The 17,837-nt window shown below is 41.9% G+C and overlaps 2 protein-coding genes across 2 annotated transcripts in view; both read left to right on the forward strand.

Annotated features, from left to right (window-relative positions):
* Positions 1-653: 653 nt before the first annotated feature.
* Positions 654-17,837, forward strand: part of tafa3a (TAFA chemokine like family member 3a) — a gene marked incomplete at its 5' end in the record, with an annotated part of 53,066 nt that continues 35,882 nt past the window's right edge. Inside the window, one exon of the mRNA XM_080727308.1 lies at positions 654-765. Coding sequence (XP_080583434.1) covers positions 654-765 — 112 coding nt within the window. The remainder of the gene's footprint in view (positions 766-17,837) is intronic.
* LOC308286344 (COX assembly mitochondrial protein 2 homolog) lies at positions 7,289-7,525 on the forward strand (the record flags this gene model as incomplete). Its single annotated transcript, XM_080727341.1, has 1 exon — positions 7,289-7,525. The coding sequence occupies one exon, from the start codon at positions 7,289-7,291 to the stop codon at positions 7,523-7,525; it is 237 nt and encodes a 78-aa protein (XP_080583467.1).

The raw sequence follows: 17,837 nt of genomic DNA on the forward strand, positions 1-17,837 counted from the left end.
TGTTTGTTACATTTCAGGGACAGTATCTGTTTCTTTTTGTGAAGTCTGGTGTTGTTGTTACATTACTACGGATGAGAATCTCATTCTGACTAGAATGAGAATTCTTGCCAACTATATTCATATTGCATCCTCAACTCTACCGTATACTGATTGTGTATGTGAAACTTTGGGTACCAAACTCTGGGCTTCTTTTCTATCATAAATTATGCGTCGCAACACAGATTTAGTCTCTAAAGAGAGACTAAATCTGGCTTAACACTCATTTGAGACACAGCACACAAACAACTTTTTTCACATGCTATGTATTATTCCACATGACACATAAAACATATAGTGAGCTCTATTTTTGCCCTATGCCTAAACCTTCTCGTCATTTTTTACTATTTAGAAAAACATTTTTTGAATATTTCAAATAGCTGATCTACAAGCTCACAACGTGTCGATGTAGATCGGCTATTTGAAGTATTTCAAAATGTTTTTCAAAATAGTAAAAAAAAGGCAAAGAAGTTTATGGATAAGGGGTAAGGCATGGACAAAATGTGGGTCTAAATTCAGCAAACATTGAGGTGCCCATAGTGTTTGGGTAATCGTTCTTGGTGTATCTGTATTAAGGCGCTTGCCCATGGCCATTTTGTTTTGCCTTTTCCCCCAGAATGCGGGAGAGGGACCTGCGGAGCATGTGCAGACGGATGCTGCTGGTGACAGTCTGCTTGGTGACTCTGTGGGGCCAGCTGACCAACGCATCGTCACACAGAAGTCACATAGGTAGGATGGATGCATGAATGATTTTATTATCCTCTGTTTGTCCAGGGAACTTTGCTGAGCCTGATTTCTCTACCTTATTCACATAGATGTGCTTACAAGAGCCACAGTTCATTTTGTTGCTGTCTGGAGATTTATTCCCCCATATTTTAGCTTTCATCTTTCATGTTTATTTCATAAATGAATGCCCTGTTCTCTTCTTTGTCCTATGACATTGTCACACCAGATTAGCGAAAATAGCTGATCAACAAGGGATTGTAGACCTGCCATTTTTAGCTGTTTTTGAAAATGTGTGAACCAATAGGGGTGCCACTTTGAAAGTGAATTAAGTGTGTGTGTGTGTGTGTGTGTGTGTGTGTGTGTGTGTGTGTGTGTGTGTGTGTGTGTGTGTGTGTGTGTGTGTGTGTGTGTGTGTGTGTGTGTGTGTGTGTGTGTGTGTGTGTGTGTGTGGTTCATACTGTATATATTTAACCAGTGAAAAGCTTCTTCTAATAACAACAGCTCATTGCAGTATTGCCTCTTAAACCGATTTGTTTTATTCTTATACTGTTATATAGGGAAAGAAACTGGTTTCCTGTAATGTAATAAGAACTACAGTAGCCTATGCTGCACACATAGCCTAAAATAAACATAAGTGGGCTATCATGAATTCAATTAAGAACTTATTTATAATATTAATTCACAATATATATAGGCCTATATATGCACAGGCAAGCCATATGAATGAGTTACAGGTTGGATTCTACAGACCTCATTGGTACATCAGGACAGGAGTGTCCAAACCTTTTTCAAAGGGGGCCACTTTAGAAAATATTAAAACACCCAAGGGCCGACTATACTGTATCTCCTGACAAAATGTACTTTTGGTCAGACCATAACAAAGTCACATATACATATACATCGCAATTACAATATTTTATTTAACTATCATCATCAATCTTTAATATAAGACCTATCATATCTGCTGACCACAGTATGTTGCTCTTTCTGAACCTTGGTGAAGAATCTGCCACCATTAGCAAGCATTCATAAAGGTTCTCTCCACCAAACAGACGAATGAAGTCGGGAGATCAGTCGGTTGGAAGGTGTGGGAAAAAAAGGTTGCTGACACCGACAGACAGCTACTATGGTGCTAAGAATAGCTTATAGCTTGATGTCTTTTTCAACAACAAGCCCGCTGCTATCCGAAGGTCTACACTTCCCTACAACTTTGTGGACCCCAGGAAGAGTAGCTGCTGCTAAGGCAGTAGCTAATGGGGATCCAAATAAACAATAAACAATAAACTTGCGACCCGAGTCCCGACTCGACAGTGTGCCCACCACCAATTCAACAGCAGATTTTCGGTAAAAGACACTTTCCAACACTTACCGTCGCCGACTGCAGTGCGGTGGAGAGCTACCTTTAGTCAAAGGGCTCTGCAATCAGTGTTGTGGGAGTGTTAAGTCAAAGGTGGGCTGACCTTGACTTTCGTGCCAGGGGATTTTTTAACAGTTTACTGTGAAGAGTCAACAAAGCCACCCAGGTCTACTGGGTATGTGTGCATGTATACTAGTGTGTGTGTTTGTGCATGCATGGGATAAAGTGTGTGTGTGTTTGTGTGTGTGAGTGTGTGTGTGTGTGTGTGTGTGTGTGTGTGTGTGTGTGTGTGTGTGTGTGTGTGTGTGTGTGTGTGTGTGTGTGTGTGTGTGTGTGTGTGTGTGTGTGTGTGTGTGTGTGCGTTTGATGCATGCGTGTAGTGTATGTGTGAATGATAGAGGGAGAGAGATGGCACTCGTGCATACATGTTTGCGTGCCGTGCATGCGTGTGTGTGTGTGTGTGTGTATGTGTGTGTGAAAGTGTGCTTGCTGTGTTTGTGTGTTTCTAACTCACACATGCACACACACACACACACACACACACACACACACACACACACACACACACACACACACACACACACACACACACACACACACACACAACCCCTGTTGATGCCTACAGGGGGTAAAACCTTTCGGATAGACTTCCTCTGATGGCGAGATTATCACCAAGCATGATGGGACAGTAGAAGCTGTGACTACACATCAAAATAATGAGCCTTATTCCTCTGGGAGGCTATACAGCACACTCACTAACAGTACTGGAAAGGACTATGTGTAGGTACACAAGTACAATGTACTTAAGTACTTCTACCCCACTGCATCTCAGAGGCATATCGTCACTGTAGGGCAGAAACCTTGTATCTCGAAGTTTCAAATTTGTAAGTTTTTTCCGTAAAGTAAAGCCCTGGTTCATCACACAAGACTATTGCACAAAACTAGTGAAAATAGCTGATCTACAAGCACACACCGCGAGGCGTTGTGTGCTTGTAGATCGGCTATTTTCACTAGTTTAGATCATTTTTTAAACGATAAATACTAAACGAATGGTTTTGGACATACAAGGTTTCCACCCGACAACGACAATATTTAAAAAAATTTACTCAACTGCAATTATTCAAAAACTTTAATTACTAGTTACTTCAGATTTGTAACATGTATACAAACCCCCTATTGAATGTAAGCTAGTAGAAAATAGCACATCTATAAGCTCACAACGTGCCGTGATGCGTAACAGAATGTGAGCTGTAACAGAATATTTCTACATCTAGGTATTGCGAAATCTACTTCAGTAAAAGAAAATCCGAGGCCTGGACAGCTGGTGCAGGGGTCCAGGCACCTATAGGCTCAATTTAGCTTGTGTCGCGGGTTTGAGTCCCGATCCTGACGGCCTATGCTGCATGTCACTCCCCCATCTCTCTCTCCCCCATTTCCTGTCAGCCTACTGTCTATCCCTATCAATAAAGGCATAAAAGCCAAAAAAAAGAAAATATCTAAAAAAGAAAAATGAAAATCCGAGTACTTCTCCAGCACTGCTGACAGTTGGCTTGGGGCAGATGTCTCAACGTTAACAACAAAAACATGAACAGCAAAGGAACTTTGATAAGATATCAAAACCCAAGGCTTCAGAGACAAGCATAGGGAGAGGATAGACATCAGCCTGTGCGTCATTGCTGTCGGACGGCGGAAACCTTGTATATTACTTTTGAGGAAATGGATTATTATTCTTTTTTTCTCCCCTGTAGTTATTATTTAGTCACAAACCCATGTTGTTGATACTTTTCAATATTTATAAAACCCACAGACACACTTAACCACTATCCCTTTCCAAATGTTTTAATAATTACGAAAAGACACAATCTACAAGCACATGACGCGCCTCATCGTGCTTGTAGAATGGCTATTTTCACTACTTCTCAGCGACACTGGTACAACAAAGTAATGTTGAAATACGGAGATACAAGTTTTCTGCCTGACGACAACAATGTAGCAGGTTGTGTTGTCTTCTGGGGATGTTTCCCACCAAGGGACAAACAGAAGGTTAAAGGAAGACAGGGGGGAAGAGTAGCAGAATTCATTCAATCAACATCAAAACATTTTTTTTATTACTTTTTTTGTTTACTGCCAGCACAAATGGAAGACCTTTGCTTCACACTGCGGGCTACTTTTCTTCATGTGGGAATAACATGGATGTGTTGAATATTTTCTGTTTTTCAATTTGTACTTAGGCAGCAATGAAAACACGATGGCTGCACAATGCGAGGCATGAAACTAACACACATTTTTATAACAATTATTTTCATAATTGTTTTTTTGCTTTTGTGATTATTATTATTAGATTAATCTGTGATTAATATAGTCCATATAGTTATTGCAAACTACGGTAAGGACTCATCACAACTTATCTGAACCCAAACAGACATCTTAAAAATATTCAGTAGACAAAAACCTGCTAATATTAATATACTATAATAGTAATATTAAGACAACAACATTTTCGTACATGGTAATTGAACGATACATAACTAAATTAATTACTTCTCCTTAATTAATTATCCTGATGATTAATTGAAAAAGTTCATGGTTTTGCCCTTATATTGTAGGTAGGCCTACATCATTCTAACTTGAATCTGCTTTCTCTATGGTTACTGTATATTCTTCCACCATCAATTGTGCAACAATGATAGCCCAGGGGTCTTCAACGTTTTCAGGCCAAGGACCCCTTAGTTGAGAAATAGATGAAGCAGGGACTCCCACAATCTGTTCATAGATTCCATATAGTTTCATCGTTTGACAACACAATTATCAGTGTATGTTGGATTCATGTCAGTTTGTGTTTTCAGATATTTAACCATTTGAACCGTCAATACTTAATAAACTTGACCTTTCACTCTGTACTTAGTCTGCTCTTTTTCCCCAACACACCAAAGCTCAGAATATGGACACACTAGGGTTCAAGTGGTTAATATAAAAATATGTATATATATATATCACTCAAAGATTTGGAGGACCCCCTTTAGTAACTCTTAGGACCCCCTAGGGTCCCCTGTTGAAGGCCACTGATATTGGTGGAGAAAGCAGGAGACATCCAATCAGTCAGCCTAGAGGGCCAGCATTTCGTCGTTGTCGGGTGGAAACCTTGTATCTCCAAGTTTCAAATTTGTACGTTCTTTCGCAAAGTAAAGCCCTGCTTCATCATACAAGGCCGTCGCACAAAAGTAGTGAAAAGAGCAGATGATAAATGCAAAAGGAACGGTTTTGGACATAGAAGGTTTTTGCAACGATTTGTTGCCCGGTTGTAGTCTCCCTGGACTGGGCCAACACTTAGGCAATCATGCAGCCTGTCCCCGAGCTACGGAGGTCAAGTCAAGGTGGGTCCAGTAAACAAACCTCTTTAGCCCCTCTGTTTATCGAGGTGGGGGCCCTGGCCAGTGCAATTGAACCTTTCACCGTACGCTGATGAGAGCACACTGAGTGCCCAGCACACACATAACCCCCTGTAATAAGACTACTGCGTCCCCCAGAGCTCCATTCACATTCATTAGCTATTCATGACAGAGTGTGGAGAGTGGGAATGGGGAGGGGTTCTGGTCTGAAGAGAAAGAGTTAGAAAAGGAGTTTGACAAAGAGAGGTAGATAACGGGAACAATTAGTTGTGTTACCAGTGATTTAGACCAGTGGTTCTCAACCTTTTCAGGCCGCGACCCCCAAAATAATCATATTTTAACTGGGGACCCCTCACCCTGACGAGCACTACGAGTTGAGGCAATACATTTTGTACAACACGGTTCTATTATGAAAATAGCCGATCTTGCGAGGCGTTGTGACCATGTAGATCGGCTATTTTCACAGTTTCTGCCTCTAATATTTGACAATTTGTCCAATGTTTAATTTGTCATTTTAGCTGTATTAAAAAGTCCTTAAAATGAACTTTAGAAATGTACACATACCCTCTATACACTTTAACTTTATGTTGGTTTGTTTACTGTTAAGTGAGAAAACAATGTTGCACATTAAGGTAATCATCTGGGGACCCCTCAAAATAATGTGTGGACACCCCTGTTGGTCCCAACCCACAGGTCGAGAACCACTGATTTAGACTGATGATGCAGCACATCAGAATGTGTCCAACTGGACACATATACTGGACTATATTTTAGCATCCCAGGCTGTTACTCACTGAGGAAGATTTCCCAGTACTGTATGTGTCTGCTGAGTTGAGTCCAATATTTTTGACCTTTTACACAGTAGACACGGGCCATCTCACACTGTCTAATTTAAGAAGAAACAAGTAAAATCTCTCAGTGGCTGCAAGGCTAAAAGTTTGACTTATTGGTATTTAATGCTGAAATGCAGGAGGGGATCCTAGGTGTGAAACACACATAGCCCATTCAGGCTGCAGGCTGAAACATAACAACAACACTGTTTTCTTGAGATGAAAACGCTCTAAGCCAATAGTTATCTTTTTTTGGCTCCAGTACTCCTTTTCCCTGATGGAATCCATGTGCCTACTCCTCTTTACACGATTACAATATTTTGCTTAGAACCACACAGACCCTTTTCGGTGACCGTAAGCGTGTTGCGTCATTTTCTGTGTTGCGTTGAGATCCTCAAACGCTAACGTTAATCTTATTGCACAAGGAGCATTATTTGCGAGGTAACTGATATTAACATCAGTCAATCATAAGGATGAGCAGGTAGTCCTAATAATGTATTCACAGAGCAGAGGTGCAACGCTTATGTTGTAGATTTTTATTTTTGTACTGCATTCTTGTACTATGGCTATACGGCCCTCACACCTACATGGCACCGCCGATCCGACTGATATGCGACTGATATGATCTCTGTATCCCTCAGTTCTTGTCCCTTTTCTGCCCATATATGGAGCTGATTTGTTTGCTTTGTATGCCATGATGACATGTTGAGGTTAGACAACACACTTCATATTTGGGCGTAGCTGCATTGGAAACTCTCTTATGGTCATGGTGACATGAGCATGGCGTCAGAGGTCTGCCTGCTGACCTATCCTATATACTGTATTAGAAATGCCTTAAGCCAATTTGAATACGGTAGTTAGTGGTGTAAAGTAAGAACGTATATTTACTCAAGTACTGTCAGTCATCAATCTGTATTGCAGGAGTGGTACTGTAAACCCTTTGACTCGACATGCACCCTGACTTGTCACCTCACCTGCACACTGAAGAGTGCAATGAACTGATAACTCTTCTAAAGCAGTGCCACCAGGAGCATAATGTCATGAAGTTCTTTGGCACATGTAACGCCATGGACCGCGCTATGCGGCAGTGCCTGACGATAGAGAGACGGGCAAAGAGGGAGGTCAGTAAGCAGCATGCCCTAGACATGAGGAAGAGGCTGAAGGAGGGACCTAAAGATCCCTTCTGAGGGACATTTACAGTGGTGTAAAGCAGTGTTTCTCAAAGTTTCACATTTCAAGGTCTCTCCTCAACTCTGGCAGTGTACAATAAATGGAAACCAAATGGACCCGTAAGGGTTAATTTGGTTCCATTTGTACACTGTCAGAGTTAGAAACACTGGTTCAATTCAATCCAATTTTCTATACTTTTACTTCTACTCCACTACATCTCAAAGGCAAATATTGTAGCCTACTTTTGTGTAGTAAAAGTACAATTATTTGAATTATTTTTAGTTACTAGTTACTTTGTAGATTTTGATTATTATTACATAACCACTTCAGACCTACAGTATGTACTGTATATACTTTGGCGATTCGAAATTACAAGTTCCCAACCTGCCATTTGTGATGCGTTGTGGGCTTTTAGATCTTATCTTCAAACATTTTATACACTAGATAACCCCCCGGCTCCACCGAGCGCGTCGAGCGTCGCGTCAACGTCAACGCAGGGAACGCTCCCGTTTTAATCAATGAAGGGTGCTCCACTGCCGACGTCAACGTCCGCGTCGGACGCTCAAATTCGCCCCGGTTCATTTTTTGACGGCGTCCGACGCCGGCACGACGCCGTCATTTTGGTGGAGCCCTAGCCTAAGGGATCCTGACTAGTCCTCATGTGAAGCTTCACCAATCCTCAAGCTTGAATACGGGCATATCGGACATATGCCCGTTTATGCCCCTCTGATTGGCTACGGGCATAAACAGCTCCTCTCTAATTGGCTACAGACAAACAGAGATTTGGCTAATTTATAGATAGATAGATAGATAGATAGATAGATAGATAGATAGATGTGAAAACCTTTGAAATGGGACCTTTTACTTCTGATGCCAAAAGCTACTTTTGTACTTTTCAGACTATTTCTACAATGGGGTTGTTATTACATACCCAAGCAGAAAATAAATCCCACTCGGCAGCCATGAGCCACATACTGTATCATGTTCAACATTTTATTCAATAACACAATAACAAAGTTTGACAATGTTTTATCATTAAACATAACAGTGAAATCCACGTGTTCTCACGCACCCACTGTAGTACCTCTGTGTACCCCTAAGGTATACCCCCATTTGAGAAGCACTGCTCCAGCCGGTGGACTGTGTCCTGGAGAGATTGGAAGAAGAAGTACTTCATAGTTAGAATGTGTTTAAAACAAGATCCTGTTCTATTCTCTCTCTCTCACACGCACGCACGCACGCACGCACGCACGCACGCACGCACGCACGCACGCACGCACGCACGCACGCACGCACGCACGCACGCACGCACACACACACACACACACACACACACACACACACACACACACACACACACACACACACACTCTGTGCTGCTTTGTTAATAAGTAAAAATTGTGCACAGCCTTTATTTGAATTCTGTTGGATATTTCCATATTTACTTTCATGCCTCTGGGGATTCTTTTTTCTCTCTTTCTTTCTTTGTATTCTATGCAAATGGAATAGATTTTACACAGTGGCCGAAGGCCAAGCTGTCTAGAACTGGTTGTACTCAAAAGTAGACCAGTCACAACTCGTACCAGTTTAGGCAAAAAAATACTGTTACTGTTGGTTATTAACTTTATTTTAACCAACATTAAGGAGATGGGCAAACACACAATTCAATTCAATTCAAAGGAGCTTTATTGGCATGAGAAAACATACGTTTACATTTCCAAAATGGGGAACATACCGGTATATACAGTTGGAGGGGGTACAGCATTGTGTAAACAGAGCTATGTCGCATTGTGACATTTTATATATATACAGGGTACAAATAGCAGCATTATTTTCCTCAAAATGCATTTAAAGGTATCAGCTCTGTTTCATACTGCAGACCTACTGCAGTAGGTCTAGATGTCAATCCATGGTTTGTAGTCCTATAGGGTGGTTGTGTTTCTAGCCTTCTTTTGTCTCAACAGTTCACAACACAATAACTATTTTTATCGTGATGTGTTGTGACTCTGTATATTGGCTACTTTCGGCGAACAACATTGTCATAGTCTTCCTCTTCTTCATGTGGCTAATTAATTCCTATCAAGGGCCACCACAGCAGATCTGCTTCTGTTCTCTGTGTCCTCCTCAGTCACTCCAGACACCTCAGCGCAGCCATAAAGCTCTTTGGTCTCCCTCTTCTCATCTTGCCTGGCAGCCCCATCTTCAGCATTCTCATCCCTCCTCTGCAGTCTGCACATGTCCAAACAATCTCAACCTTTCTCTTCTTCTAACCTGGGCTGTTCCTCTAATTTAGTGATTTCTGATGTTGTCCCTCCTCATCGCATTCTCAATTCTGACACCTCCATCTCATCCATCTGCATGCATTTGGTGCATCCCTCTGTTGTGTATTCGGTGCGTCTCCATAGTTGAATTTGATGTTCCTCCCATTTTAGCCTCAACTTCCTGGTGTTGGAATCCTTTGGAGTAAAAACCAGCCACACTCTTTAGAGCAGGGTTTCCCAAAGTGGGTGCCGTGGAACCCTAGGGTGCCATGATGCCAGTCCAGGGGTGCCACAGAATTATCTGATAACATTTGGAATTCATCAATATCACTACATCAATATCACTTCACTATGCTTAGTAAAACAGACCTGATTTGCACTGTACTTGATGAGTTCTTTTTCCATCTACGGCCAACTCTCTTCACCCAAAATAGCAGATCTACAAACTCACATTTCGTCAAAATGTGACGCATTGTGAGCTTGTAGATCGGCTATTTTTGGTGAACCTTCCCCCCAGAATAGGGATGCTGTGGTTCAAATGGTTAAACGTCAAGTTTAAAGTTATTTTCAGTCAGTTCTGATGGAAACTGATATTTCTCCAAGATGATGTAAGAGTCAAAAACTTAGCAGTGTAATTCAGGGGTGCCGTGGATGAAAAGCTTATTTCAGCCGTGCCCAGAGTCAAAAAAGTTTGAAAAAGCTAATGGTAGCCTACAGTATAGTACATGCTGCAGTCAGGACAAGTTAATGTTGTTTACTACTAGTCGTATATGCGGTGATGCTTCTGTTGCCTATTACAGTATGTCCATTTTGCTGCACTAGGAGGAAGATTGACAGCTCAGGCAATTGGTACCGACATAAAGCACCAAAATCTGCGTTGCCATTCGGCCTGGTAGGCAGTGGTGTAAAATAACTAAGTACATTTACTTAAGTACAGTTTTGAGGTACTTTTACTATGCTGGAGTATTTAACATTTTCAATACTTTTACTTATAGTCTACTCCACTACATATTGTACTTTTACTCCACCACAATTATATGAAACCTTTAGTTACTAGTTACTTTGTAGATTTGGATTATTATTACAAAACATACATTAACCACTAAAGTCCTATATACATTTCGGCCATTTGAAACTAGCAGATCTACAAGCTCACAATGCGTCGCGATGCAATGCAACTTAGTGTGAGTTTGTAGATCTGCTATTTTCAAAAGATCTTTATGCATTTTGAACGTGTGAAATGGGACATTCTTCACAATGATTACTTTTACTTTTGGTACTTTATGTACATGTTTGTACCAATACCTTTGTACTTTTACTTTGAATTCCAGACCTTTGCTTATAAAGGAGTACTTCTACAATGCAGTATTGATACTTTTTCTTAACTCATCTAGTGCCATTTGCGTGATGTCACGCAATAAGTACTAGAGTACGTATAGTGCCAAATGCGCGATGTCGCGCGAAAAGTAATATATTACTGTAACGGCGAGTAAAAATACCTAGTACAATGGCCGACGCTCCGGAGACGAAATCCGCGCTGATTTGTCATCATCACGGCTCCACGAGCACACAATAGTCATCCCATAACATTGAGGTGGACGGGCCGCCTCATCTTTAATGTCCATTATCTCAAAACTACACTTTAGAAGCGAAGATGGAGGCAGATGCTCGCTTATAAAACACATGTATAAACGCTACGAGCCGATCCAGCATGGCTCCACATAAACAATGATCGGTTCAGTCGAAGGATCCGATGACGTCAGACCGGAAGTACTTCCGGTGGCCTTCAAAATAAGACAAAATAAGAGAACGGCCGTGAATGGGGGGGGGTGGGAGGCACTCTGGATATTATAATCCGTTAATGTCTGAGGCTTTTAATGAGTTAAGTAAAGAATGTGAATGCTTTTTCCACCACTGCTAGTAGGTACTGTGCCAGTGCCATAGTGGAATATAATTACAGTAGCCAACCCTAGTATTCATGGTAGAGATTTTCTTCTCATTAGGCTCATCTTTAGCAAACAAATGTACCAATTCCACTTCTGTGTGTCAAACCTGCGAACCCATCAATTATGCTACCGAAAAACATGAATGTTTTCTGCCCCAAGCCCAGTTGAAATACGGTGTTGTCCAACAACAGGCACAGGGCATTAGGCAGAGTAGGAGTGGAAAACAAAGTGAGAAATTGTGGCGAGCAGTCACAGAATACATGGAAGGACACAAACCAATGGAGAGGTTGCACTTGGCCTCTTCCGTGGGTCAGCCTTGAGCCTCATTTGTCAATTCACCTATATCATTTAAGCTGATGAAACCTAAATAAAGGAGCAGGGCATTTTGTGTTAAAACATTCCATTCCAGTTTATTCAAGCCACTGCCTGTGAATTTTCCAGCCCATTATTTCCCATAAGTAGCAGACTTGGAGCCGGTGACAGCAGATCCTTCTGGTTTACTGGTTTATGTGGTACTCTATGTACACAGGGTTCAAGGTCGAATGTATTATCCCTACTGGGACTTTCTGTTTGTCCACGGCAGTGGAAAAAAATACAGGACAGATACATTATTAATAGCAAATAACAAATGATTTAGTAATAAAATAATATACATAGCGCTAGCACGCACTCGCACACACGTTCAAAAGTCATGCATTCAAAGAGTCTAGTATTTTCCCTCACTGGGACCACCTTGGTCCATATTTCTACTCTATAGTAATGTTGGTACACATTCACACACCACAGCAGGTCATCTTCAGAGGCCGTGTCCAGGAATGTATGACATTATACTGGGCAGCAGCAGAGCGGGTCACCCTCTCCTTGGGATGGGGGGGGGGGGGGCTGATGGATATGGCTGTGAAGCATTTTGTCTGACATTTGGAGAGCAGGTAAATGACACTATGGTGCATGGCGATATAGAGAGACCAGAGGGAGATGGAGATGGAGATGTCATTGCTGCTGTTTGAGATGCACTGCAGGGATGACAGGGGTCAGCCCGCCCCATCATCCCGATGGCAGCCTCGGAGATTAGAAAACCGTCAAACGTCCTGTGCTATACACGTCTGAATGGCAGCTGTATGGACGCGAGGTGCCCCGACGATCACCGCACGCCGCTGTGTGGAGAAGACGGTCAACTGTGTACAATCTGCCAGAATGCCATTACTTTAACAAGCGGTGGCTTTGCATGCTCGTAGGAAATTAGGTTTTGTAAATGACCCGCCGGGTCTCTTACTGAAGAGCTCGTTATTAATGTATTTTTATTCATATACCACGCCGTTTTTTAAACATCATTATCAGCGCTCAGCTAGCATTGAGAGTCAAGTGGCGTCGCGTCCATGTGTTCAAGTGCACAGTCATTAGGCTAGTGGTTTGAGGGAAACCTCTCTAAATGTTCCATTGTGGCAGCGGACCCCTGCTGCTTTCCAGAGAATCAGATACCTTCCAAGTCTTCCATCTCCATTCTAACTCTAATTACGGTGCCAATGTAAACCCATTATCCCTCGCCACATTATGAGTTACCCCTAGCTGTACCGAAGCACCGAGAAACCGAGGGATTTTGGGATTTTGATAGAAATCGAAGGAGAGCCTTGGTGATAATGATTTGAGCTGATGATTGCAATTAGTGGAGGAGTTGCTAACAGCACAGCTGTAATTGGGTCTTGCACACAGAAGGCCTGCCCTTACCCAGCGATTAGAACAAAACCTCCTTTAAAGTTTGTTGTTAACGGTCTATGCTCGGTTGGAGCTCGAAGAGAGGTGTCACAGTGTTAGATTGCTACTGCTCTGTAGCTGCACTCATCATTCAATGCTGGTTTCAAGGCTCCATTAAATACTTAATGTGTTGAAGAAGTTTGAAGACATTAAGTTACAGATGATTGCCATTACATCCTCTTAAGCATATATTATAGAACAGTGTTTCCCAAACATTGTAAGCCGTTTTTATCGGTTGCAGGTACAGTACTGTAAATATCCAGTTGTCTTCTTCTTTTCAAAATGTTTCCCTGAATTTTTTGTTTCTCTCAAACTTTATATATATATTGTCATGCAATGCCGCCCTGTTTCATCGGCTATCTTCACTATTTTAAAATGCTAGGGTTCATCCTAGAGGTCTTCACGAGGGCCCGACCCCGAAATTACCCGAGGACCCGAGAGACCCGTATCTGGTTCGGTCAGTGTTTTATCATAGTCACTCGGAGCCGGGTTGGAAACGGTCGCATTTCCCTCGGAACACGGGACCGTAATCATCATGTGTATAACCCGAGAGGACCCGATAGGACCCGTACTGTGTGTGTGAGTAGGAATAGGGTTTAACCTGTGATGTGATGAAAAAAAGTGATGACTAATCAAAAGAAGTGATGACTTATCACTTTTCACAGTTTTGTGGGGTCATTTTTAGCCCAAGGAATGTTTTTCGTGCAAAACAAATGCTTGCAATGAATTCAGAATCATGAAAAACCTCTAGTTTGACCCCTCGCATGCTACTTAAAGCAGATTCTTTCTTTTTTTTAATATTTTTTTTCCTGTGTACTGAAGTCAATGGGACAGTGAATATACAAATGGCCATAACTTTTCGTGATGTTTCCAGCAGAGCAGGCCTTCTGTGGACCTTAATTACCAAACTAATATATAAAACAGAAATAAAAAGTACGGCATGATGACATCACAGGTCATCTCACATTGTGGGTGACTGGATCCTCGTCTACAAGGACTCTTCGACATTAACTCTGGGGAGCCTGGGATCATTTCGGGAACCCTCTGTGTTCCTATGGCTCAGGGGTAGACTGCTAAAACAAGGGACCCTCCCAGTAATCTTGCAAAACGGCCCCACCCGCTGGTGGACAGTCTCAGTCAGCACACAGACTGAAATGTTGCTACAATATATCTTTACAGAGGTGACTTTTTGTCCAGCCACACACAGTTTTCTTTTTACCCTCAATTTAATTTCTACTGTAATTGCAGAGGCTTGCTATAAAGCTCAGTAAAGTGCTGGTGTGCCATGGGATCAAACTCATGGTTGCATTTATTTACATTTATTTAAATTAGCTTACATTTTTCGTTCTTGGTCAGGGGAGCAGTAGCAGAGCTCAGAGCTCAGCAGAGTGCAGTCTTGTTTTTTGCCTAGATTTTGAAAAATATTTCTTGCATAGCCTACATTCACATATTAGAAGCAATAGGCTACAGGAAAGTGAATGATGTGAATGCTTAGTTAACTGTACAGGAAGTGGTATTCACATTTATAGTTTTGTACAAATATTCCTGTATGAGTATTTGTTAGGTTGGTATGTAACAAATTCATAGTACCAAAAGTAAAAATACAAAATGTTTGAAAAATAAACCCACAACCGCAACGCTTGTAGATCTGCTATTTCCACATAGCCATGGTATAAAATAGGCTAAAGTGATTCATGTATGTTTTATAATATTATATCTGCCAAGTAACTTGTAACCAAAGTTTTCAAATAAATGTAGTACAGAGTAAAATTACAATATTTGGATCCGAAATGTAGTGGAATGGAAGTAAAAGTATTGGAAATTGGAAATACTCAAGTAAAGTACAAATACCTAAAACTGTGCTTAAGTATTAGTACTTGAGTAAATGCACTTAGTTACTTTACACCACTGAGAGGCACTTACAGTATACAGTAAGGGGCCAGGGGCTCAATGTTTCTGTCAAGGGGACTTCATGTAGGTCACATGGCTGTTGATTGATGGGCTCTAACTCCTGACCCTTTGGGTACAGTTCTCTGTAACCTCTGGATCACATTGCTACAGTGTTAACCAGTCATACACGCACGTAGTACATACTGTACTCACAATGCGTTGCGAGCTTGTCAATCGGCTATTTTCCTGCAAAAGCTTTTCCCACAACGACAAAAAACAGAAATGCCTTCAGGGCTTTAAACCTAGTATAAAGCCTTGAGGGACTCCGGTCAACTATACAGGGTTTTTTAAGTGGTTAATTTCACAATCACACATGGCTGATTTAGAGGGGGGTGATTTCCCCGGTGTTCAGTGAAAGGACATTGCTCTCAGTTGGACTCACAGGATATTTTGATCAGGCTGTGATGATCACAGGATCCTTCATGGGCCGCTAACAAGTGTTGCAGCCATGCCTTCATTAACGCCAGTGGGAAAGCTACCAGCAGGGTGCTAGTAGGGTGGCTTGTCTCCCTCTGATACGGCAAAGTCCTGTGCAAGATGGCTCAGAATATGTCAGGAAGGTTTAATGTCCTCTCTAAACACTAATTCCATGTACTTATTACTATTACAGATTGGCAGTCCCCTAATCGTAAATTAAACACATTTGCTTTAATAACTGTCCCCTGAAACCGTGTACAGGCGCAGTTAGATAATATAAATCCTAGCAGACATTTATGAGAGCTCATCTGTAACCGGGCAATGTGGGGAAGGAGGTAGGAGAGATACTCAACAGTCACACAGCCTTGGGTAGTCCCCCCTTTTCTTTTCTCTTAAAGTAATGCTACGCTATAGCCCAGTAGTTTTTCACCAGAGGCTGAATGCTGACTGAATAAAGTGAAATATAAGCTTCTAAAATGCAGTCCATCAATCGCCTCCGCGTTTCCTTGCCTTGCGGCTCACGTCTCGTCAGGAATGAAGTGCCATGCCGAGTGTCCACATCGGACCGTAAAAACAGCAACCAAGGCTGAGCATCAAGTTTATGTGAATGGACTGGAGCATAAAATGTAATGGGAGGAACTGTTGGAGTTGTCCCGAAATGGCTTTTTTAAAAGGTTTGTCGACATATTTTTCAGCTGGATGGTCTATTAGAGAGAGCTGCATTTATATTGAGTTGTCAGCGGGCGGACAGGTCAGGCACTCCTTTAATAGCGTCCTCAGGTGACCAGCCATTCACAGTTGATGAGTCTTGGCTGCTGTCGCCCCGCTTGCCAAATAATTTCATTGTCCAGGGCAAAAGTGTGATTTAGAGACCCAATACAGATATCTATTATGTGTCAATTAGAGTAAGGGCTAACAGAAACCTATTTGTTTAGTTGTGACTAATTGTCCATTTGTTTCTGCCTTTTTTGCTCATTGCTGCACTTTTAATGGAGTCTGTGTGTTATGAAGAGATATCTGTCTGCTTTTAGATAATTATGGTTCTCCCATCTTTGCATGGTTATGAACAGTGTGGCACTACTGGTGAAAAGAGGACCGGTCTCGCCCTGAAGCTGCGCCACTGCTGCCTGTCACTCAACTCCCACTTTTAAAGGCATTAGTGGAATCTGCTTAAGATGAAAACATGGGTACTGTAGCAGCCGACGTGGCAGCCATTTAGAGAAGACCTTTTGACAGACACACGTACAGCAATGTGCATGTCATGAAATCTTTCCTGCTTCTCTGTCTGACTTTCGGTCAGCCTCTCTGGAAGCTTGTCATAAGTAGCTGAGCATGGACCGCTGCTGTAGACAAGACTTTGAGAGCATGTGCTGGAAGTTATGCAATAAACTCGTTATAAGTTGGACCGCTCGCATAAACCTGCCATATGGGGGTGCACAAAATCTGTTGTCTTCTCCCGTCCAAGCCGTGAAATGACCTCACCTCTCTGTCAGGACTGCAGACTCTCTCCCCATTTCTGAATTCTCTATTTCTGTTTTTGACAGATGCTAGTTACTTTGTAGCACATTTGTTTTTCTTGCATTCTACTTACGTGACCATTTGCGTGACAACCGTTTGTTGAATATGGTTCATGTTGTAAAAGTGGATAAGAGCATCTGCTTATTCTGCTATGTCCCTAAATTGTAATAGTGATTTAACTCTGAAATGGACAAAATAAATGGACCATTAAGGGTTAGCATGATAGAGAGGACTCACTAGCAGGTAATTGGTCCTTTGCTCTTGTGAACCAGTGACTGAAATATGGCAGGTATCATAACAATTATTGCCCGCTACTGCGGAACTGTCCCTCAGACCTTACTGATGAAATGCCTAGAAGCATAGAAGCCAGGTATTCTTGTGTGTGGCATTACAGTACTGCACATTAAAAGTAATTGTGTGGTGTTTTTTTTTTCTTTTTACAGCAGCACAACAGAAGTGCTTTAAGTCCCCCCCTCCAGTGGGGA

The sequence above is a fragment of the Nannobrachium achirus genome (genome assembly GCF_963921795.1).
Source record: "Nannobrachium achirus genome assembly, chromosome: 6".
Lineage (NCBI taxonomy): Eukaryota > Metazoa > Chordata > Actinopteri > Myctophiformes > Myctophidae > Nannobrachium > Nannobrachium achirus.